This window comes from Thamnophis sirtalis, unplaced genomic scaffold (assembly GCF_051295495.1).
Source record: "Thamnophis sirtalis isolate CommonGarterSnake01/CBP01778 unplaced genomic scaffold, rThaSir2_p1.2 scaffold_5, whole genome shotgun sequence".
Taxonomy (NCBI): Eukaryota; Metazoa; Chordata; class Lepidosauria; order Squamata; family Natricidae; genus Thamnophis; species Thamnophis sirtalis.
The window spans coordinates 18,295,352-18,319,044 of NW_028261385.1; the positions used below are offsets into that span (position 1 = coordinate 18,295,352).

Consider the following 23,693-nt stretch of genomic DNA (forward strand, 5'->3'; position numbering starts at 1 on the left):
TCCTTTAATTGTGCTGCTATGGAGAGATATCTCTGTAAACTACCTTAAATTCCTGAAAGAAAGCCGGATTATAAATCTAAATAAGGGGTGTCAAACTCAATTTCATTGAGGGCCACATCAAGGTTGTGTTTGATCTTGGGGCGCTGGCATGGGTGTGGTCAGGGTAAGCATGGCCAGCTCAATGTCACTTGTGTCAGGGGCACCTGTGGTGGCCCAAGCGCTCTGCCAGCAAAAACGGGCTCCCAATCTCCATTTTTAGTTGGGATGGCCTCCTGCAACCCTTTGCCAGTGAAAACCGAGGTTGGGAGGGCCTCATGCAGCCCTCCCAAGCTCCATTTTCGCTGGCAGAGTGTTGCAGGAGGCTGTCCCAGCCGAAACGGAGATTGGGAGCCCATTTTCTTTTGCTGAAGCAATGCAGGCAGGTTCTTCGCTGTTTCCAGGGCGGCCCTGAGGGCCAGATCTAAGCACCCCACGGGTCAGATCCAGCCTCCCAAGCCTTAAGTTTAACATCCCTGAACTAAATAAATAGTAAGGAAGGATAAAATCTACATATTTTAATAGCACATGTGATGCTCCCACCCTTACTCTAAAAACTGTTCAAGAAAGCTGAGATTATTCAAAGATGAGTCAAGAATCTGGAATTCCTATTCACAAGTTTGATGAACAACGAGATAGCAAAGCAAGATAGCATTTTACAAAATGCAAAATTCCCAACTGGAAGTACAATTCATGCTGTTTGTTGTTTGTATTGTTAAATATCCAGAATATTCTAAACTATCCTAAAGGGCCGGCAACAGTCTATGCTGTGCCCTGATTGGCTGGGACGCAGCATAGACTGTTGCTAGCCAGCCAACCTTCCCTGATTGGCTGACGTACTGCGTCAGCAGTTGCTGAACAGTACTCGGCCTCTGATTGGTTGTTATATAGTTACATTGCTAGTATAAATACCTCGGCGCGATCTTGATTATTTCGAATCGCTGTCATCTATGCTTTAATAAAGATCTTGTTCCTTACATCCATGGCTCCTGCGTTCCTTCACCCAATCTACAAAATGTATTACATCTGGCAATTTGCAGCCTGTTTTGCTTATGTATACCCGCTCTTTGGATGAAATCCTATGCTATCTGTAAAGATAGGTCCGTATTAAATCCCTCTGTGTTGTATGAACTGCCCCAAACAAGTGATTATTGAACCCTTGAGAGTGTGTGGTCATTTGTAACTCTGTCTCCGTGAAATGGCTGTCATTGAAATAGATTTTGATAGATTGTATTTCATCTATAAACTATGTGTTCAATCACTAAAGCTGCAAGGATAAACAGTAAATATAAGTCCAAGGGGGGAAAAATTGGTTTGCAATGGTTTCAGAAAAATGATTAATTTTTATTATACCAAAACCATTTTTTAATGCTTTGGTAAGACCACACTTGGAATTCTGCAGCCAGTTTTGGTCACCATGATGTAAAAAAAAAATGTTGATACACCAGAAAGAGTACAGAGAAGAGCAACTAAGATGATTAAGGGACAGGAAGCTAAAACATATTAAAGTGGTTGCTGGAATTAGGTATGTTTAATTTAATGAAAAGAAGGACTAGGAGTGACATGATAGCAGTATGCCAATATCTAAGGGATTGCCATAAAGAAGGGGGGCGGTCAGCATATTCTCCAAAGCAATTGAATGGAGAACAAGAAGTAATGGATGGAAACTAATCAAAGAGAGAACCAATCTAGAACTTTGGTGAAATTTTATGACAGTGGGAACAATTAATCAGTGGAACAACTTGCCTCCAGAAGTTCCAACACCAGAAGTTTTTAAGAAGAGATTGGACATCCATTTGTTTGAATAACTCTGCTATTCTCTTAAAACAAGGCAGGAAGTAAACCTGAACTTGAATCACATCTTGGACTAATATTTGCCCTGTAGTTGATATTAAGAACACTTTTTATGGGGAGTTACTTATGTATCAGATACCATGAAGTCTTCCTATGAATTATCATGAATGTTAGTTTCTTTGCATGCATACTATGGGAAAGCTATTTGTAAACATGCTTTGGTTTCTCCCTTTGTAGCAGTAGATAAAGTGGCCCTACTGATGGGGAACATGAGCTACTATAACCATCCCAAGCTCAAGGCTCCGTTAGTTGATGTTTACGAGCTGACCAACTTGCTCAGACAGATGGACTTTAAAGTGGTCTCTTTGCTGGATCTGACCGAACCTGAGATGCGGAATGCGGTGGATGAATTCTTATTGCTCCTGGACAAAGGTGTCTATGGTAAGAGTTTGTGATTTGGTGGCCAGTCAACACGAGCTTCAGTTTGATTACCAGAATGTATCTTTCACGGTTACCTACTTTGGCCGAATTTGAGTTTCTGCAGTGAGGAGGGAATTGGACTGGATAGCAGCCTCTTCTAGCACGGTGATTCTGTGATTCTAATAAAGTAAACAAAAAGCATCACTTTGTAAAATATGTAAGAAATGTATGTTACATTAGTTGTAAGTCGAGGACTACCGTATTTTTCGGAGTAAAAGACTCACCTTTTCTTCCTAAAAAAGAAGGTAAAAATCTGGGTGCGTCTTATACACTGAATACAGCATTTTTGGCCTACTACTACCCTTTGCAAAAATGGCCGTGCATAGTCTTTAGGAGGCTTCCAGACTGTTGCTGGGGGCTGGGAGGGCAAAAATCAGCAAAAAATGGGCTGGTGTTTGCCCCCCAGCCCCCAGGAGCACTTTACAAGCATCCCAAAGGTCTGAATGCCCATTTTTTGTTTTTTTGTTTTGCTAAAAACAAGGCGTGCAGAGGGTTTGTGACGCCTGCAGCAGGCAAAAACTTTTTTTTTAATTTATCTCTTCAAAATCATGGTACATCTAATGGATTGATTACATAAAAAGTAAATATGGGACTAAGAAACTCCAGATAGCTTATGCTTAGTATCAGTAATAATTTAAATTGTTTAAAATTTGGGTAACAGTAAGAAGCTGAGTTCAATGTAGAGATATTTTAGACTGTGATTGTTCAAAAGTTATACCACATATGGTCTTTGGGAAGTCGGGGGGAGGGAAGGGAGGTGGGGATTTAGGGGGAGGGGGGAGGGGGGAAATACAATATGTGTTAAATTCCATGATTGTATTTGTATACTGTGGCTTTTCAATGTTAGTGCGAAAATAGAACAAACCGAATATACTGGAAGGTAATAGATACCGAAGGAAAGAGTCGAGTGAAAGAAGAAGGAGGGTGGAGAGGGTGAGAGAGAGGAGGAGGAGAAGGGAGGGAGGGAATGGAGAGGGAGTGATAGGGTTAAGGTTAGAAAGAAGGGGAGGGGAAGTAGGCGTAGAGGGGTGTGTGAGAAGGAAGAATGAAAGTTGGAGGGGGTTGAAAGAGGGTGTATGGCGGGCCAAGGTGGTATACTGGGTTTGTATTGTAGAGGGCATTTTCTATATAAGTGAGGGCCGTGTTTATTATTCAATGTTATATGCCCTGATTAAGCACAGTGAATATGTGATTGTATAGAATGAAAACATAATAAAATATATTTTAAAAAAAATAGAAGAAAAAAATCATGGTACATCTCATGTTCCGGTGCGTCATGTAGTCTGAAAAATACAGTACCTGAAACATACAGGTAGTCCTCGGCTTATAACCATAATGGAGCCCAGAATTTCTGTTACAAGTCATGATGTTGTAAGTCAAGGAAATTATGTGACCAGTTTTAATTTTACGACTTTTTTTATGGCACACAGTAAGCTAATGCCATGGTTCTTAAGTGAATAAAGTGGTCATTAATCAAACGTGGTTGTTGTTAATCAAATCAATGTATTCAAAAGGGTGGGCCTTTTGGGGGGGGGGGAAACCAAGCAAAAATGTCATAAATCACAGTCACACGGCCATGGAATGGTGCAACAAGCTGTTGGGACCAGTTGTCAAACAGCCAAAATGAGGTCATGTGACCATGGGGTTGTGTTCAGCCATTTGAACTCAGGAACCAGATTGACAGTAGCATTTGGGAGGGTCTTTCATAACTTTGAACAATTGCCAAGTGACTGATTGTTAAGTGAAGTCTACCTGCATACAGTACATAAAACTGCCACCCTGATCAAGTTGGCACTGAATATGGCAGAAGTTCAACATATGAATCTTCCATTCACCAAGTGGCTTGGCAATCCTCTTATTGCATTTTGTTGTTAGTTGCAAAGTTGTGTCTGATCCATGGCGACCTCATGGACAATGTTCCTCCAGGCCTTCTAGTCCTCTACCATCCTCTGGAGTCCATTTAAGCTTACGCCTACTGCTTCTGTGACTCCATCCAGCCACCTCATTCTCGTGCCATCCCCTTCTTCTTTTGCCCTCAATCTTACCCAGCATTAGACTCTTCTCCAGTGAGTCCTTCCTTCTCATTTAGATGTCTAAAGTATTTGAGTTTCATCTTCAGGATCTGGTCTTCTAAAGAGCAGTCAAGGTTGATCTCTTCTAGGACTAACCGGTTTGATTGCCTTGCAGTCCAAGGGACTGGCCAGAGTCTTCTCCAGCACCATAATTCAAAGGCCTCCATTCTTTGGTGCTCAGCCTTTCTTATGGTCCAACTTTCACAGTCATACATTGCAACTGGGAAAACCATAGCCTTGACTGTTCTGACCCCCTGGCCTGTGAATAAACAAGAACACAGGCTTGGCTGTTTTCCACTGTTCAATTACTGAGATAACGAATCCTTTGGCTGAGGGCCCAGGCAACTCACGTTCAACAGAGTAGCTCTGCAGCAATCCAGATAGTTCAAACGAAGCAACGCAGATAGTCCAAATGAACAGACACGACTAGAATACACAGATTTTCTTAACTACTAATTCGAACAGTTGTTTCCTGTAAATGTCCCCTCCCAACGCCTCACCTATAATCTCTCTTGGGAGGGGCCAACCAACAACCACCTGTGCTTAATCATCTTCTGTGAGTCTGCCTACAGAGTTGCTGCTTCCGTTTCTCAATCCTTCTCATCAGGGATAAACTGCCTTTGATCCTCCCCACAGCTCCATGCCTCAGGTGCCTCCTGGTGGCCAACCAGCCTCTCTAGTCCCTGCTCTGAGTCTGAACCCTGCCCGGGGTCCTCCAAATCGTCCAGGGCAGGCTCATATGGTTCCTCGCTATCCGAGTCCATCAGCAGCTCAACCGTATCCTGCTGGGCCACAACACTTGACTATACACACTTTTGTTGGCAGGGTGATGTCTCTGCTTTTTAGTATGCTGTGTAGATTTGCCATAGCTTTCCTCCCCAGGAGCAAGCATTTTTTAATTTCTTGGCTGCAGTCCCCATCTGAGATAATTGCGGAGCCCAGGAAAATAAATCTGTCACTACCTCCATTTCTTCCCCATCTATTTGCCATGAATTGAGGGGGTTGGATGCCAGGATCTTAGTTTTCTTAATGTTGAGTTTCAAGCCAACTTTTGCGCTCTCCTCCTTCACCCTTCACCACTCTCCTCAAAAGACTCTTTAGTTCCTCTTCATTTTTTGCCATTAGATTAGTATCATCTGCATATCTGATCTTATTGCATATTCCAGGAATATTCTATATTCCTGTCCAAAATTTATACTAAGGATGTATTCCAGGCCTTCCTCTAGGCAGAAATGCAGTCCATGGCTACATTCTCTGTAACAGATGGGGGGCCTAATCTGGGTCTCCATCTGGTTTATAAATTAGGAATGAAGGCAAATATATGTGTTCTATGATCCAATCTGATCGGTCACCAGAACCAGAGGTTTAGTCTTCCGAGCTTTCAGACTTAGCAATAGCAATAGCAGTTCGATTTATATACCACTTCATAGGGCTTTCAGCCCTCTCTAAGCGGTTTACAGAGTCAGCATATTGCCCCCAACAACAATCCGGGTCCTCATTTTACCCACCTCAGAAGGATGGAAGGCTGAGTCAACCTTGAGCCGGTGAGATTTGAACAGCCGAACTGCAGAACTGCAGTCAGCTGAAGTAGCCTGCAGTGCTGCACTCTAACCACTGCGCCACCTCGGCTCCAGACTTGGTGCTGGAGCCCATCCTCAGGGAACTTCTCAAATCTGAAAGCTCGGAAGACTAAAGTTCTGGTTTCGGTGACTCATCCAGACTGGATCCTGCTTTATAATTTTCTCCTAACCTGACCCTCTTTTGTGAGCCTGTCTCTTACTTTTAATCGTAATAGCCTGAAGGGTTTATTATGGTTTGCTCTGTTAAATTACTTCTTTTTAAAATTTATTTCTTCAATTTATATTTTAGTGTTTGCAAAATCCTTCTTATGTTGATTTTATGTGATGGTGTGGCCATTAAATTTTGTTAGGATCCTTTGCAGGTAATCTGAAGCCCTCAAGAGTCTTTCAGTCAGTGTTAACTTTTTTGATCATTTCCAGAGTAGATCTGCTACATCGGATGTGCCTCTGTGTTCACTGAATTTCAACTAGTCCTTTAGATCTTGTCAGGATGCTTGCTCTTATTATTTATTTATTTATTATTAAAATTTATATGCCACCCAATCCCGAGGGACTCCGGGCGGCTTACAAAAGAAGGAAGAGAAGAAAAAAATAAGAAAAGGACAGTTTAAAAACACAACACATGCATTCGTTCTAATCGGGGCTGGACCTCAACAATGAGGTCAACAGCCCCAGGCCTGCTGGAACAGCCAGGTTTTAACAGCTTTCCTGAAGGCCATGAGAGTGGGTAAGGTCCGGATCTCTGGGGGTAGCTGATTCCAAAGGGCCGGAGCAGCCACAGAGAAGGCTCTCCTCCGGGGGGCCGCCAGCCAACACTGTCTGGCTGACGGCATCTGAAGGAGGCCCAATCTGTGGGATCTTACCGGCCGCTGGGAGGTATGTGGCAGTAGGCGGTCTCGCAGGTACACTGGCCCTCTTCATCCTAAGTACTGTATTTTTCGAAGTATAAGACACACTCCCCCCCCCTAAAAGAGGGGTGAAAATTTGAGTGCATTTTATACACCGAATGTAGCCCCGCCCACCCGCCAGCCCCCACTCTGCCTCCCAGCAATTTGTCTCCTTGCAGCAAATAGCCTGTTTCAGTTTCGGCTTCAGCACAGCCTGATTAGCACAAGCAGTTGTTTGTCAGTTGGATCGGCCTCCCGACCATCAGCTGTTTCAGGCTGCAGGGATTGCCATTGCCTATTGCTGCTTCCGTGCACCCCATTTTCGGCCTCCGCATCCCATTTTTGGCCTCCATGTGCCCAATTTTTTGCCCATTCTGATCCCGGCTGCCCAGAATGGCAGAAAATAGGGGTGTGGAGGCCGAAAATGAGGCATGCAAAGGTGGCAATAGGCTATGGTAATCCCTGTAGTCTGAAGCAGCTGATCGTCGGGAGACTGACTCAACCGACAATCAGCTGCTTGTGCTAATCAGGCTGTTCTCAAACAGAAACTGAAATGGGCTGTTTGCTGCAAGGAGGCAAATTCCTGGAAGGAAGAGGCAGATTTTGTTTTCTTGTGCTAATCGGGCTGTGCTGAAACTGAAACAAGCTGTTTGCTCTTTACTGCAAGGAGGCAAATTGCTGTGAGGCAGAGGCAGATTTTCCCCCCGTGTCTTATACTTTGGAGAGTCTTATACTCCGAAAAATACAGTAACTATGCTTGGGCACTGAATTTTATACAGATTCATGCTTAGAATTTAAATAAACCTACTAGGAAGTATCTAAGAAGTGGCTTTAAAATGTGGTAACTCAGTTCAGTATATTTATCGGTTATACAAATGGGCAGGCCCGTTTATTAATTTAACAGATAAATAAATTAAATTAAATTTGATTTGACTTTGATCTTCCCACCACTGTGGCCTAGTGTTTGGGACTGTTTTCAAATTGGAATGCGGCCTTCGGGCTGTAAAAAAAAAATGTCCTATTCATTTTGTGTACGCATGTGAAAATGTCTTTTGCTGAATCTGTTTAATCAAGCATGGTCTGCTGTACTCAATGCACCTCTCTCTCCTGTTCTTTTTGCCATCGCTCAATCTTTTAAATGAAGCGGCTGTGGGCTACAACCTCTCAAATCATCGATGTTCCTCTTACATGCCTATTACTTTTTCAAACTGATTGAAAAATGCACGTCTCTGAAATCTCACCAGTATATTATTTTTCGTAGTTGTCATTACAAGTACCCTTCACCAGTTCAGGATAGGAAGAGCCCAGCTCCTAATACTACATAAATATAGTCAAGCATTGGTTTCGAGTTAGACGTCTCTCTGCAGTAGATGCTAACACGCATTGTGAAGTGGTTATACATGCAGCTTTCTCATCGATCAGATGCTTAATGCTTGATTCACTTAGTTCCTCCTGATCTGACATTCAGAATGCCTTTCGCTCTTCATGTGGCTGAGCCAACAATCCCTCTGACAGGAAGATTTATTGTAATCGCACTCACAGCCTTTTCAGACCGCAGCATTCTTTGACAATCCTTTTTAGCAGTGGCTTGTCACTTGCGGCTGTTGATGAGATGTTGCAGTTGCTTCCCGATCAGGCTCAAGCATGTTTGTATCCACTAACTTTAGCAATAGCAATAGCCGTTAGACTTATATACTGCTTCATAGGGCTTTCAGCCCTCTCTAAGCAGTTTACAGAGAGTCAGCATATTGCCCCCAACAATCTGGGTCCTCATTTTACCCACCTCGGAAGGATGGGAGGCTGAGTCAACCCTGAGCCGGTGAGATTTGAACAGCCGAACTGCAGAACTGCAGTCAGCTGAAGTAGCCTGCAGTGCTGCATTTAACCACTGTGCCACCTCGGCTCTTTGTGTCCCTTGTGATTTTATTGTGTATTTTCCTGTAGAAATGTGTGAATCCTAGGAAGTTTTGTAGCTGTCTGCAGGTTCAAGGGGGCTGCCAGCCTAGGATGGGTTATACTTTGGCAGGGTCCATTTCTATGCCCTCATTTGACACTCATTAGCCCAGGCAGTCTAGCCGTGCACAGTGAAATTCTCATTTTGACAGCTTGACATGCAGGTTTGCCGCCAGAAGGTTTTTCCAGTACCTGTCAGACCAGGGGTATGTGGTCCTTCATGGTCTCACTTGCGATCATGTATAATAAGATCACAATTCTTCTGCATATATACACCATAAATATAATATATACACAATTATGTATAATAAGGTCAGGAATGCTTTGTGAATTGACGGTGTGTTGTTATTTATTTATTTTTAGATTGAATTTGTATACCCGCCCAACTCGCACATAAGTAACTCTGGATGGCTTACAAAATTTAAAAAAGCCATGGTATAATAAAACTCATTTTTTAAAAAAAACTACGCCCACCTCCCATGGCAGCAACAACACAATCAAATCAGCCTGTCAGGGTTCCAAAGAGCATCCAAAATTAAATCAGAGTCCAAGGCAAAGTATTGCTCAACGTTCCAATTCATTAAGAGGGCCATGTTGGCACATCTGGGAAAACCTGAATCTGAAAGCTTCCCGGTTTTCCCCACCCAGTTGAAAGTTGAAGATCTTACCCCCACATCCACAAGTCCATCACATGGTCCATCTCCCACTGCCATGCTGGCAGTTCCATCCATCCAGTTCCGGTCAGGTGCAGAAGTGCAAAAACAAAAGATGACCTTGGCTTTCTAGAAAGAATTTTGTTTTGGCTACATAATATGTGACTTCTTACAACCCCCCCTCCCATTTTCCCACAATAGAAAATGCATAACAGAATAATAGAAAGTGTGGCAGGCGAAAGACCCTAAAAGAAAAGATGGATGCAGGCCTGACACAGCCACTTGATTGGATGCCTCTCCATTCGTGGGCCCGAGGCCCACTGGCAAAGATATGTTTTTGGGACTTGTCAGAAGAGGAACAGCATGGGGGCCAATCATACCTCAGGGGGAGTGACGTTCCATAAAGAAGGGGCCACCACCAAGAAGGCCTTTTTTCATGTCCCCACTAATGGCAGCCCCTAATCAAGGAAACCCATAGGATGTCCTGCCTCCCTGTCCTGGTGGGCCGGGTAGATATAAGAAAATAATTTTAATATTTTAATCAAATATTTTGAAAGTTCTAGGTCCCAACCTATGAAAATCCAAACACGGCAGAAAGAGAACCATGTTTGTTATCATGGGCTCTTCAGAATCCATATGATGATGTTATCTAAAAATTGTTTAACCAAAAAAAATATGTTTTGCATAGCCGAATATTAAGCAAACTTCTCCGAAGCCCGTGAAATTTTGTATAGCTTATAGCTAAAGATATATATATATATATTTTAAAAAGACTTAGTAACAGTAACTTTCTCTTTCATTTATTCAAGTTACATTGTTTAGGGAAAGAAAGTAAAGATACAATACCACTTCCTTTCAAGAAGCATTTTTTGTCAAAATAAGCTTGACTCCTGGGCACTTAACAGATATTTGTAGGCGGGTTTCTTGGCCGCAATACAGAAGTGGTTTACTTCTGCATTGTATTTTTCTAACTTGCTATTTGTTGAGTGAACATTCCTTGTGCACTCTGAAAGGAATCAAGGGAAGATGATTGTTGTGGCCAGCAGAGTTGGTGGCAGTCTCAGACAGTGAGGAGGTTGGGGAGGAACATGGGCCAGTCCTGGAGTCTGAGGAAGGCTCTGATGAGGGCTCTGTGTCGGAGGCAGAGATGGGGCCAGGGCCATCCAACAGTTATCAGCTGCCTTCGGAGTCGGAGATCAGTGGGGCAGAAGAATGATGTTAAAACAATTACCGGCAATGATATCTGAACATTGGGCTTCAATACAAAACATCCTTAAACTCATGCGACACTATGTTGGGGTGCATTAAAACACAATACCCTTTACAACCAGCCAAAGTAGGTCCCTATTCTACATCTCAAACATTTTAATGAAATTATTAAGAATTATAAAATATAAAATATAAAAGTAAATAGAGGAACATTAAGGAAGGAGAGGAAAGAGGAAAGGGAAGTAGGGAAGGTAGGAAAAAGAAAAGAAAAAGAAGCATTGACCTCCGACTCTCTCTGTTGCAGTGAAACAAAATTTCAAGTCACAACTTTTTGTTTTTCCATAATAATACAAACTTTCTCATTTCTATAAAGATCTATCAATCTAATTTGTAAAACCCGAAGTCGAAGTTACATTCTTTTCCACATCAAGCATGAAATTCAGAAGCGGTTTCCATGTGGAAACAAAAGTACTTATGTCCTTTTTTTAAAAAATCTGAATAGTCAGTTTTGCCATTTTACCCAACTCCATCAACTTCTGCAACCATTCTTCCATAGTAGGCATCAAAGTGTCTGTTGTGACCCGCCAGCAGAGCTGGCAGCAGATTCGGACAGTGAGGAGGTTGGGGAGGAACATGGGCCAGTCCTGGAGTCTGGGGAAGGCTCTGATGAGGGCTCTGTGTCAGAGGCAGAGAGAGGGGTTGAGCCGTTTGCCAGTTATCAGCTGCCTTCAGAGTCAGACATCAGTGAAGCAGACGGACAGCCTGTTCCCAGTGTGCGCATGCGCAGAGTTGCCAGACGAAGTGAATAGCTAAAGAACAGGGGTTGACTTGGGAGTAAGGTCACAGGTGGACGATGAATGGCCCCTCCCAGAGGAAATAAAAGAGGAGTGAAGGGGGAGTAGAATTTGCAGGAGACAATTAGTTCACTTAATTGGTTTGTTACTTTCCGAGACTTCTTGCAAAGTTTTGCAGATATTGGCCTTTCAGATCTCCAAGCCAGATAAGGTCCGTGACTGTAAATCCTCCCTTGAAAGACTTCGCTGTATTTGAATGAGCAGAATTCACAATAAATTAATGAAAGGGGTTTTTGTCGGGACGAGGAGCTTGCTTCATGCTCTTGGGAAGCTGAAGTCAGAACACTGTTTTTCCATTTTTGCGCATATAACACAATCTTGCTGCTGTCAACGTATATAGTGAAAAAGTTCCAAATTGTTTCTCCAGTTCTTTTTTCCATAGGAAAAGTTCTGGTTTCATTTCTATCTGCATTCTATCTTATCCTAATATCTCGACCTAGGTTCCTTGTTTGTTTAACAGTGAAATTAAATGAATTGTGTTCCTTATCAATCTTGCTTAGTATAATTGTTAAATGTGTTTTGATTTTCTCCCCCCCCAGGTCTATTATATTATGCTGGGCATGGCTATGAAAATTATGGTAATAGTTTTATGGTTCCTATTGATGCTCCAAATCCCTATCGAGCTGCAAACTGTTTATGTGTACAAAACATCCTCAAACTGATGCAAGAAAAGGATACTGGCCTCAATGTATTTTTACTGGATATGTGCAGAAAAAGGTATGATATTGCTTTTGTCACTTAAGAATTTAATTTCGATAATTCAGGGCCCAAGATACATAGCTGTATGAATTCTACAGGAAGAAGCATGTTAAATCAGCTAAATTGTCTGAAATGATATAAGGTCTGCTGCTCAAGCAGGAAGTTGGACTAGAAGACCTCCAAGGTCCCTTCCAACCCTGTTATTCTATGTTAAGTTCTGAAGACCAGTGCTATGCAGTCAGCCAAACAGATAAGCAGTCAGCTCAGGGATAATATGAATCCATTTAACGAACACCACAATAACAGTGGTATTCTAAATTAGTTGGAGTTTCTGAACTGTGCCTTCAAGGACATTGTAGATACTGTAGTAAACCAGACATGAGTGATTGCACCAAGCTGTCCAGGGCAGCAGTTCAATAAAAATAGATTGTAATAATATTTTAACCAGACAATGAAATTGTGATATAGCTGGCTATTTCAACCTACTGCCGTCTGATATGTAGAATAATGATAAATGCATAATGGAAAAGGGCTTATAAGGGTCTAGCAAGCACTAAGTGAGACAAAAATATCTTTGTTAAAGAAAACTGGAATCATCAGATTGCTTCTAAAAGCCTCATATTTTCAGCATAGTACAACCAATCCAGAGGCATTTGTTTAATGATGTGATTATCCAATATTGTAAATCTCTTTTCTTCACTGACTCAAAGACTTTTGGGTCCTTACTATACATCAATATCCCCAAAGGTTGTAGCATATATGAAATGGCTTAAAAGACTGAATTTCAGATTCCAGTCCTGTTCTTCAAGACTTGCCTTCATTCTCTCCTTTAATTAAAAAAAACAGCATGAATTGTTTACCAAGCTGATGGAAGCACTTCACACTTCTGCCTAAGTATCCATTGGCAGATTCTTCCAAGGGAGTGAAAGAAAAAGATTTGGAAATAAATCACAATATGCAGGAAACATCAAAGCATTGTTCTATTCTACTTTGAGTATTCTATTCTGATTCAGGCTTTTTTTGATCATTTTGATTTTTGTGTTTATTGAAGGAATGAATATGACAATACTGTTCTCGTCTTGGATGCCCTGAAGGTTACAGCTAACATTGTTTTTGGATATGCCACGTAAGAATAGCTATTAAAGTATTTATTTTTTAGAAGTGTGGTAACTTATTTTAATTTCTAACTAATAATAATCTCTATTATCTTTGGGTATTATATGAATAAGATTCTGATTAGGCTTTAGCAATGCTTTATAATGCATGTTAGAGGTTAAAATCTATGTTTATTCATGATCATCATTTAAACTGAGTGGGCATCAAGAGAGATTTTTCATTCCTCTGTCACTGAGTCATGGCCATGATTTTCACTATTATGAAATATTGAAATATTAAACTCATAAGTCTCATCTCTTCCTTGCAAAAGAAATAACTGACTGTACTTGTTGATCTGAATATTAGCATCTTTTTAGCCACTTGATGAAAAATTTGCTTTTAAGACTGAGGAGATTGCATTTAGTTCAGTGTGAGACATCTTACTACCTAGATTGTTTTCTTCCTGTGTTGAAGAAAAGAACCCATTGAGTCTCAGCTATGCTGAGAAATCCCCTGAATTCTAAATAGCAGCTATTATTCTTCTTTGAGGGAAGAAAAATGGAGGGAGATTTCTTCAGGCCACATAATGTGTCCATGCCAAGAGCTGGGCTTGAATCCAGATGAGATCCTTTTTATAGAAACTGTTGGTTCTCAGAACTTGTTTTTTCAGACTTGACTGCTATGTCTTCTGACACCATGGCTACGCATTTGTCTTATGGGCCAGTCATACGGGTGGGTTCCTAGCGGCGTTGGTACTGGTTCACTTTGTGCGTGCTTCGTTCGCTCACGTGCCAGCCATGCATCGCTAACGCATGCACAACTCACTGTAAATTGTTCTGCGCATGTGTAAAGACCATTAAAAATAATTTTAAAAAAACATGCCGGCAACGGCAGCAGAGACCAGGGAACCGGTTCAGGGCGTGGCCAGCCTGTGTCGCTGACGGTTTTGTGACCCAGGCCAAATTACCACTACTGGTTCACCCAAACCAGTGTGAACCGGTAGCAACCCACCTCTGGAGCCAATATATATATATATATATATATATATATATATATATATATATATATATATATATATATATATATATATATATATATATATATATATATATATATATATATATATATATATATATATATATATATATATATATATATATATATATATATATATATATATATATATATAAGGGTTCTGCCTCAGGAATAAATACTATGTGTAGATAGGTTTGTGCAGATTCTTTCCCTGTGTGCCAAATAATCACTGTGAAGAATGAAGCTGGTTTCCACCAACGGTCGGTCGGTCGGTCGGTCAGTCCATCCATCCATCCATCCATCCATCCATCCATCCATCCATCCATCCATCCAGTCAAAGAGTCAATTTGACAGCCTGTGGCTTGTTGGCATATTCAATTATTTTCTATCTGTCCGATAAAATAGAACAGTCAGAAATATTCCTGCTGCACCAAGCAATGCTATCTCAGAAGTTTAACCTTTGTAGTTTAGAAGCTGAGTGATAAAGATGCCTCTCCTTCTATGATGCTAACATGCTGTCTACATATTGTCAAGGTGCCAAGGAGCAGAAGCTTTTGAAATTCAGCAGTCTGGACTAACCAATGGGATTTTCATGAAGTTTTTGAAGGAACGCTTATTAGAGGACAAGAAAATTACTGTGCTGCTGGATGGTGTGGCAGAAGGTGAGAAAAACCTACCAGAAAAAAAGAGAGATGTTTATGGATTAACTGTACAATAGTCCTTGTTTAACAATTGCTTGTTCTGTGGCAATTTAAAGATATGACAGCCCTGAACTGGGGTTTTTTGACGTGCTCTCATTACTGCAGCTGTTGCAGTGGTCATGTGGTCACAATTTGGGAGTTTGGCAACTGGATTGCAATTATGACATCACGGGCACATGATTGCCATTTGCAAACTTCCCTGCCGGCTTCGAGCATGCAAAATCAATGGGAAGCTGGTGGAAAGTCATAAAGAGTGACTATACAACATGTTTAACAATCATGTGATATTCGCCTAACCACAATCAGAAATACCAAAAACGCCATTGTAAGTTGGCACAATCATGTGACATCATACTTTATGATAGTGAGTAAGTTGCCTGTCCCAATTACCATCGTTACTGTACTCTACCTAGACGGAAAATTATAAGCAAGGTTTTATTTGGCACAGTTTGGTGGACCAGAAACATAAGCACTATTGATGTACAAGAATGCACTCCAGGAAATTACCCTATATTTAGGTTTGATCAGTTCATAAATTCTTTTCTATATTGGACTCACTAGTTACGATTGGCACCCAGAAGAACAATTCTTTTGCATAGCCTAACTTAGCTTTCATTTGGTTCTACATCAAGAGATTTATATTGTGAAAATCAGCAGGTATGCCTTGTTTATATAAGCGTACTTCTTTCTTTATCAACCTGGAGGGGTTTTCTTTTTGCTCAAAATTGTCCTTCAAATGGATTGGAATACAGATACACATTTTTAAACAAGCATCTGGAAATCTGTGAGTAAAAGAGCCTGGGGAAACGGTGCAATTTCGGTGGAAATATTTATTGGTGGGGAAAGAATTAGTGAAGCATGCAGCTGTCATTTTTCTGTTCACAATCATCCCCAGTTTTTGTAAACAAAAGGAAGCCTGTCAGAGAATTTGCTGCTAGCATTATGAAAAATGTTTATTGTGCCTCCATTTATCTGAAGTTGATTTTTTTTTTGGCAGAGTAAGAGAGGATTGGAGAAGGAAATACTTCTATCTTTTGCTCTTTTATATAGATTTTAAAAATGGGACATGGTGGCTGAGTGGCCAAGACGCTAAGCTTGTGAATCAGAAAGTTCGATTGTTTGAATCCCTAGTGCCACGTAACGGAGTGAGCTCCCATTACTTGTCCCAGCTTCTGCCAACCTAGCAGTTCGAAAGCACGTAAAAATGCAAGTAGAAAAATAGGAACCACTTTTGGTGGGAAGGTAACAGTGTTCCCTGAGCCTTTGGCATTTAGTCATGCCAACCACATGACCACGGAGACATCTTCGGACATCGCTGGCTCTTTGGCTTTGGAACGGAGATGACACATCCACAAATGCAGTAATCAAAAATGCTCAGTTCAATGTTTACCTTTATAAAGAGGAAGGTCGCCTTAATTTCATATCCCAGTTCTAGGAAACCCCTGCCATTCAGAATAGAATAAAAAGGGGCCAGCCCTAAGTAGCAAAATGTTCTGACCTAGGCTTCCCCATCAGCACAAAGCCGAGTCCTCGTCCCAATAAACCCCTTTTATTTAATTTACAGTGAATTCCTCTCCAGCAAAGTCCCAGCCCACAGACTTCCAAGATAGTTTACAATTATTGAGCTTTATCAGACATGGAGAGTGGCCAGGCCGATATCTTTCAACGCCACAATACTCGGCAAGAATGCAGGAATGAACTAATTGTCTCCTGCAAACACCCCTCCTCTTTCGCTCCTGTTTTATTCCCTATCGGAGGGCCCATTCACCGTCCACCTGTGGCCCTACTCCCAAGTCGACCCTTGCTCCTTAGCTGTTCCCTTTATCTGGCAACACTGGGAACAGGCTCCAGCTGTTCGTCTGCCTCACTGATGTCTGACTCTGAAGGCAGCTGATAACTGGCATACGGCTGTGGCCCCCTCTCTGCCTGCGACACAGAGCCCTCATCAGAGCCTTCCCCAGACTCCAGGAATGGCCCATGTTCCTTCCCAACCTCCTCAGTGTCCAAATCTGCTGCCAGTTCCGCTGGCCGCTGGCGGGCCACAACACAAAATACCAATGAAGCTCAGTTGAGGGTCCTTGATATTTTCTGAGCTTGGTTGTTTTCTAGTAGTCATTTTAGTACCCAAACTAGTAACATCATCAGCAACATGAAGATGTTACCAAGTTTGGGTAACGAAAGATCAGCGAAACAACAATAACCAAGCTCCAAGAGCACCAAGGACCCATCATTTCAACCCCTGAGCTACAAATATTCTCCTTTATAAGCTCAGATGACTTCGCAGCCCTGCTGAATCCAAACCGCATCAGATAGCATCTCTCTATCTTCTTCTTTCTTTTGGATTCAGAAGGTTGAAAGTTATTGGGAATTCTCCTCCGCCTGGCCTAAAGGAAGTGGGTGCCTTCCTAATCTGGTTGGGCTTTGGATCTTATGTAAATTTCTGTTACCGGACTCTTGGAGTTTCTATTTGCAGAAATGACTCACGGCTCATCCTTTATATCTAAATCACGTCAGAATATTCATGAACTGGAATAGGACATAGCAACAGGTCAGCCATTGGGGACTGGCTGGAGTAGGGCATGGTAAAAAGGTCAACCAATGTATAGGCATGGCAATTGGGTCAGCCAATGGGAACTATTTGGTGACTGAGAGCCATGCCAGACGGCTTGGAGCCTGGGCATGGCTTACCTATGTAGCTCTGAGTCTGTGCAAGAGAACTAATCTAGTCTGTTCTCTGAATTGGAAACTGGAAACCAATCTCTCCTTTCTACCACTTTCTTCTAATAGTTAGAAGAATCCGTTGTTGGTATTGTACATTTATTCATGTGCTATTATGTATATAAAGAAGTTAATGAGTCCAGCTGGATCAGTTATCTGTGTGTGCTTTCTGGATTTGATTTCTGCAACAAACTCTGACAAATCATAATGCAAATATTTTAATTTGCATTATGCAAATGTGCTCGTAAGATGCTGCTTTGATCCAGCCTTGGGTCATATTCAAAGTCCTATCCTGGAACAGAAACAAGGACCTCTTTTTTTGGTAGTCTCCACATTGTGTGGAGATACAGGTAGCCTTCAATTTACAGTCAATTTAGTGACTGTTTGAAGTTACAACAGCACTGAAAAAGTGACTCATGACCGATTTTTGCACTTAACAACCATTAACAACCCCCACGCTCACATCAAATTCGGGTACTTGGCAACTGGCATTTATTTATGGCCCAAGATCATGTGATCACCATTTGTAACCTTCCCAGCCAGCTTCCGACAAGCAAAGTCAATGGGGAAAGCCAGGTTCACTTAATGACAGAACGATTCACTTTACAGCTGTGGCAAGAAAGATTGTAAAAATGGGACAAAACACACTAAACAAATGACTTGCTTAGCAGCAGACATTTTGGGCTCAACTGTAGTCATAGGTCGAGGATTACCTTTATGTCTAGCTCTCTTCTGACCATCGTGAAAAAGTTGGAATGTCCATTTTAAAAAGCAATTTGATGTTTAAGCTGGCCATCATCTAATAAAATGTCTGAACTGTGGCAACTGGGTTACCTATTTTATATTGTTTCATTATAATGTGTATGTCAGCACTCTTCCATTAGATAATTAGGAAAGAAAACCACGAGACTCCATTGATAGAAATCAAGTGTACTTTTACTAATTATAAATGATCAGAAGCGTAGCAAAGCGAAGACTGATTATTTAGGCGCAAAAGCAAATGATATATAGAATAACCCATTCCCCACCCCTTGGCATCCCAGTTACAGTCCAATCATAATTCTCCCAAGTGTCAGGTGCGAGATAACTTTGAAAGGCATCACCCAGATGGAATGTTGGTGCCGTTGGCCTTGGCAGGAAACCTCCTCCGCATGCGCAGTAAGACAGGCAGCAGAAACTCCAGAATCTTCCTCCAGCACAAGTATTAGTCCCTCCCAAATACCATGCCCCCCCTCCCCGTTTCAATGGCAGCCGAAGCAGCAGCAAAGCAGAGGCTGACAGTGTAATACCTACAACCGTGATGGCATGCGTCCCAGCGGTGGCACACAGAACCCTGCTGGCACACGCACAGGTCTCCATGGTGTTTCTTTCGTGAGCTTCTGTTTCCCTGCAAATGATGAAACAGAAGCTCACGAAAGAAAAAGATCTTACCTCTTGCCATGCTGCCGATGTTGGGATGCCCTGCCTCCTGCTGGCCAGTTGGCTTTGGGTCTCTGCTGCACATGCATGCATCTCCATGCAGACACATACATGCACGTGCATGTCTGCACAGGTGCACATTCCCACATGTGCTTACATGTCCATGCATGCATGCACACGCACACACCTTTCAATTTGGGTATGCGCGCATGCACAGCTTGGGCAATCGGTGTCTAAAAGGCGCGCTACCACTGAACTAGAATCTTAAGGAAATTAGCAGTATGGAAATTATTGTACCGAATTAATTGTTTTCAGGGGGGGGGGGGAAGAGCGTGGTAATTATTAATCAAAATAAGCTTGTGGGTTTATTTTATTTTATTTTTAGATATGGGAACGTGTCATCTTACCAAAGGCAAGCAAGCTTTGGAGATTCGCAGCAGCTTATCTGAAAAGAGAGCGTTAACTGATCCTATTCAGCAAACTGTAACCTCAGCAGAAGCCTTGGCACGGAATCTACAGTGGGCGAAAGCGCATGGTACAGTAGATGCGAAAATAACCGTTTTGCTTAGCCATGAGAAAGCCATGACCTTGGGCCAGTCTCTCTCAGTCCAACTCACCTCACAGGGTTGTCGTTGTGGGGAAAATAAGAGACAGCGGTTTATTAGTTACGTTTGCCGCCTTGAATTATTTGTAAGAATGATAAAAGCAGAATACAAATTATGTAAACAAATCTGTAGCCCCTATATGTCCCTGAAATACATACTTTAAAAAATTGTTTCAAATTAGGGGTGTCAAACTCGATTTCATTGAGGGCCGCATCAGGATTGTGTTTGACCTCGGGGGGGGGGAGGGCTGGTGTGTGTGTGTGGCCAGGATGGGCATGGCCAACTCAATGTCACTTGTGTCAGAGGCCCCTGTGGTGGCCCAAGCACTCTGCCAGTGAAAACAGGCTCCCGAACTCCATTTCTGGCTGCGACGGCCTCCTGCAACCCTTTGCCAGCTAAAATGGAGCTTGGAAGGACTGCACGTGGCCATCCTGAGCTCCATTTTCACTGGCACAGGCACCGCAGGCCAGTCCTTCGCTGTTTCCAGGGTGGGCTAGATCTAAGCACCCCACGAGCCGGATCCGGCCCAGGGGCCTTGAGTTTGACACCCCTGTTTCAAATGAATTAGCTTCTCGCAGCAGAGGTCGGAACAGATAGAGGGAAAGAGCAAAGGAAATGAAATATATGTCAATCTTTCCTTGCTTAATTTACTTTGCCAATATTACCTCATAACTTAAGAGCTAACAATTGTTTTATTGTTAGCCACCCACCCAAACTTTCTTTGGTTGTACCCAATCCTACCTCATTTACACCTCTGAATTTTGGTTTCCTGTCCATTTGGGATGGAAAAACTGCAACAGGTATAGCTTTAATAAAGATTTAAAAAAATAACCCCCCACCTCTGCAATACTTCTATTGAAGTCCTTGACTTAAGGCCACGTTGAAGCCTGTCCCTTGTAGATGTAAGTTATCATGGTCATAAAGCAGGTCACCTATGTCACCAGCCTGATTTATGACCTTTTTTATAGAGGTCATTAAGCAAATCACCACAATTGTTAAGCAAAACCATTCGCTATGGGGCATTTTGCCAAAAACTGGAATTAAATGCCAATTTTCAGCAGACATGTAAATCGTGATTACATCACTGCAGGATGCTGCAGTTGGCCTTAAATACAAGCTAAGCTCCTGAAATGTGGTCATCTGACCGGGAGGGGGGGGAGCATTAGAATTTTGGAACAAGTTCCTTTAAATGGGGAGGTTTGTCATCATTTCAAGTGGTTGCTGAAAGACCAATTGTAAGCTGAGTGATACCTGTATTTGACCCTCCCCCCTCCAATGTTACACCTCTGCTAAACTATTAAATATAGTTCCTAGCTATGGTTTCCCCACTTTGCTTAATTATTTTCAGATTTGCCAATTATCACTCCTACAAGGCATTAGGTAGCCAAAGTATTTGAGTTTCATCTTCAGGATTTGACCTTTTAAAGGGCAGTCAGGGTTGGTCGGTCCTAGAGGAGATCAACCCTAACTGCTCTTTAGAAGGCCAGATCCTGAAGATGAAACTCAAATTCTTTGGCCACCTAATGAGGAGGAAGGACTCACTGGAGAAGAGCCTGAAGCTGGGAAAGATTGAGGGCAAAAGAAGAAGGGGACGACAGAGAATGAGGTGGACGGATGGAGTAGGCGTCAGCTTAAATGGACTCCAGAAGATGGTAGATGACAGGAAGGCCTGGAGGAACATTGTCCATGGGGTTGTGATGGGTCGGACACGACTTCGCAACTAACAACAACATTCCTACAAGGCAACCTTTCACAATCTGAGGCCCTCAAGTTCAGGGGTGGGAAACTATGGCCCCTTCACAGCCTGTGGACTTTAACTCCCAGAACTGCTAGCTCAGGCATTCTGGGAGTTGAAGTCCACAAGTCGTAAAGGGGCCATAGTTGTTCACCTCAGCTCAAGGGAGTGACAGGTTGATTTAGGATGCTGTTAGTAAACGAAAAACAAGATGGGTTTTTTTTCCAACATGGGCCCATATTTTAGGAGGAAAACGAACAGTAAATTACAGGGCAAGGTACAAAAATACATGATAGCATCTTCCAGCGGTTGGAAACCACTTCCCTATATCTGCAACTGCGGAACTACTAAAATAAACTTCTGAAATTCGGGGAAGATCATGGCTAATACGCGGGAAGAGCTATGCTGTTTGGAGAGCTGTTTTCATAAGAGAAACAGGTATGGATCACCGCCTTCAAAACTGTGCTTGTTTTCAGAACTTTCTGAAAGTATGTGCCTTCAGTTTCAATGTGGGGTTCGGATCCAGCTGGGTTTTGCTGCAGAATTCTCCAACGTCATGATCATCTACACAAGAATCGTAACAAAGCCTCCCGAAATAACCGTTTGCAACGCTTATGTCACCGATTTTCCTCTTGTAAGTTAGTCTCAGAAGATGGCACATTTATCGTTTGGACGATTATATGTGCAAAACAGGAATATCGTGCTTTAAACATGAAGCACAACTGCAATGATATAAAGCAGGGGTCTCCAAATTTGGCAACATTAAGATTTGAGGACTTCAACTCCCAGAATTCTACAGCCAGCCATGCTGCGAAGTCTTAAAGTTGCCAAATTTGGTGACCTTTCATATAAAGGATGGAAAAGGAGGAGGGGGGCTCAAAATTTAACCACCTCATTTTCATTTTATTGTTTTAAATGTCCACAGGAATTGGATGTGGATCCTAAAGAGGCAAATAAAGGAACTCCTGAGGAAACTGGCAGCTATTTGCTTTCAAAAGATTTGCCCAAACACTGCCTCTACACTCGAATAAGTTCACTACAGAAGCTAAAGGTAATTACTTGCAGGCAAATTTGGTTTGCTTTCTTATATTTCTACATTCCCTGAGTGGCAGCAATGCTGTTCAATTACTGTTTAGACCTACTGAGGTTATTCTTTGCTTGCAACTTTAAAAGCAGAGAATGTATGTTGAAGGAGAGGCAGGATGGCCCAGAGTTCAAGACATTCACCTCCCACTCAGAAGGTTGAGAGACAGTTCAATCCTAGGCAGCAACAGATGTTTCTCTATTCAGGTGCAAAGAGAAAATGTATCTGCTGTGAACTCTGCACAGGTGTCAGGAAGGGCATCCAGCCAGTAAATGCTCAGCTCCATTCAGTCACCCCAACTCTACCCTGATAAAAGGAATTACAAGATCATGAAATGAAGAAAATAGAGTGTATTGAAGGCTACCAAACTGCAGATATTTCATGTTTCATTCATTGGATGTGGGTCAGTAGTCGCTGTAAAAGGGAATCAAACTGTATGGGGAAGTTGCTTGAAAAAGAAATAGTATGCGATACTTGCTTCTGTAACAAGTCTTAAATAGGGCTGAGAAATGATTTGGGAATGAAGTATAATTTGAGATAAAGGTAGTCCTCAACGTAGAACCATTCGTTTAGCAACGTTCAGTTACAATGGAACTTTAAAAGATTATTTATGATGGTCTTTGTGCTGAAATTGTCGCAGTCCCCACAATCACATGATCACGATCCAGGCACTTGACAGCCAACAGGTATTATAGTGTCCTGGTCACCTTTTTCAACCTTCCCAACCAGCTTCCAACAAAGTCATTGCGGAAAGCTGGTTTTGCTTAACAATTGTGGCAAAAGAAGTCATAAAATCAGGCGTGGTCCACTTAATGACCCACTTAATAATCTCATTGCCTAGAGACAGAAGTTCTGCTTGCAGTTGGGGTCATAAGTCCAGCACTCCCTGTACTATTTTGAATGAAGAAATTGCCCATTGAAACCGCAGTGTGACTTAGCAGGGGAAAAAAGCATTTGATTTGCAAATCACCTTAATGGCTGGTGATCCAGCCCAACTTTCCTTGTATAAGATGAGACTACTGGCGTTTGTAATTCTGTACTCCGGAGGGGCCTCGTTTTGGAGAAAACTGATCAAACTTGGGTG

The 23,693-nt window shown here is 42.2% G+C and overlaps 1 protein-coding gene across 2 annotated transcripts in view; it reads left to right on the top strand.

Moving 5' to 3' along the window:
• Positions 1-23,693, top strand: part of MALT1 (MALT1 paracaspase) — a 57,188-nt gene that overhangs the window by 28,998 nt on the left and 4,497 nt on the right. For both annotated transcript variants that reach the window (XM_087715365.1, XM_087715366.1), the window contains 7 exons: positions 2,068-2,271; positions 12,058-12,235; positions 13,269-13,343; positions 14,882-15,009; positions 19,571-19,720; positions 22,002-22,159; positions 22,451-22,576. In XM_087715365.1, coding sequence (XP_087571491.1) covers positions 2,068-2,271; positions 12,058-12,235; positions 13,269-13,343; positions 14,882-15,009; positions 19,571-19,720; positions 22,002-22,159; positions 22,451-22,576 — 1,019 coding nt within the window. The remainder of the gene's footprint in view (positions 1-2,067; positions 2,272-12,057; positions 12,236-13,268; positions 13,344-14,881; positions 15,010-19,570; positions 19,721-22,001; positions 22,160-22,450; positions 22,577-23,693) is intronic.